General features: G+C 33.0%; 1 protein-coding gene across 1 annotated transcript in view; it reads right to left on the bottom strand.

Moving 5' to 3' along the window:
• Positions 1-590: 590 nt before the first annotated feature.
• The window catches only part of LOC107577059 (UPF0602 protein C4orf47 homolog), a 3,395-nt gene continuing 2,790 nt past the window's right edge, over positions 591-1,195 (bottom strand). Inside the window, exon 5 of the mRNA XM_016263175.1 lies at positions 591-1,134. Coding sequence (XP_016118661.1) covers positions 1,083-1,134 — 52 coding nt within the window. The 3' untranslated portion in view covers positions 591-1,082. The remainder of the gene's footprint in view (positions 1,135-1,195) is intronic.

Genomic DNA, 1,195 nt, shown 5'->3' with positions numbered 1-1,195 from the left:
ACCTGAGGGACATGATCTAGTTACTGTATATCCTACTGCTTAGAGTGACGGACAGTTGAAATTAGACAACTGGTATTGTTTGCGATTATTGCTTTTTGATATTTTGTTATTCATTTCTTCGTTTTTGTTTAAGGGAAATACAAGGTCAATTTAAAGCCGTATACACCTGGCATTAACACATTTTTAGTGACTGAATCATTACCACATTACTGTTTACACCTGGTATTAACATGCATTAGGCATTGCTTCGTTCACTGTGGTTCAGGATGCGTTCAGGATGATTGATTTAAATGCAATGTTTCTGACTACTCCTGTATGGTTCACTGATACAATTTCAAAACGTTTTAGAACCCACAAAACACTTTGAGCACTGAAAACTTGTGATCTGATCACAAAAAAATGGATGTTAATGCCAGGTGTAAAAGGGATTGAAACTCTTTCTTAAGGCCTTAATCTAGTTCTTGTTGAAAAGCTGTTTGTCAACTCTTTCATTTCTCACATATTAGCCTTCTGTGCAGAGCAAATCCTAAATTTAGATCACACTTGCACAGTAAAACAAAAAAAATGCAATGCAATCTGCTTCACAGTACAATTTTTTTTTTTTGCAGTTTGTTTATATCATTTCTATGAATATTATTTGTGCTGCATTGTTCTTTTTAATTCTCATGTTTCTAAATGAATTTAAAGGCATAGTTCACACAAAATAGAAAACTCTGTCAACATATGCTCAACTATTCCTTTAAGGCCACCTTTACACATAAGATGAAAGGTTTTAACCATATTAAAAAAAAATAAAGAAAAAAGAATGACATAAATGCTGCATAAACTTGTGAACTTTAAGAGCTTGCTGAATTAGCCAATACCTTGCTGGTGAAACACACAATATGTATTTTTAATGCGTAATAACTTGTGGTTTTAGACAAAAGTGTTTTCCCCCTGGGGTAGTATTAGTATAAGATCTCTTAAAAGAGTCCATCTTTATCAATTAAGAGAATTATATAAATTCAATTCAAAATTGCAGCTTTTTAATCTAAAGACCAATATATAACAGTCATTTATTCACCTGAAGACATCACAAGTTCTCAATATGCCATCACAGAGGGGATTCGATTATAGTTTGTGGAATTCACAGCCCTGTAAAATAAAGACAGTTACATTACTTTGAGCCTGTAGTGTCTTTCCCTGTGGAACTTAT

This window comes from Sinocyclocheilus grahami, unplaced genomic scaffold (genome assembly GCF_001515645.1).
Source record: "Sinocyclocheilus grahami isolate Dianchi unplaced genomic scaffold, SAMN03320097.WGS_v1.1 scaffold5004.1, whole genome shotgun sequence".
Lineage (NCBI taxonomy): Eukaryota > Metazoa > Chordata > Actinopteri > Cypriniformes > Cyprinidae > Sinocyclocheilus > Sinocyclocheilus grahami.
Note: the sequence above shows the minus strand (reverse complement) of the source record. Positions and strands in the feature narration are given on the sequence as shown.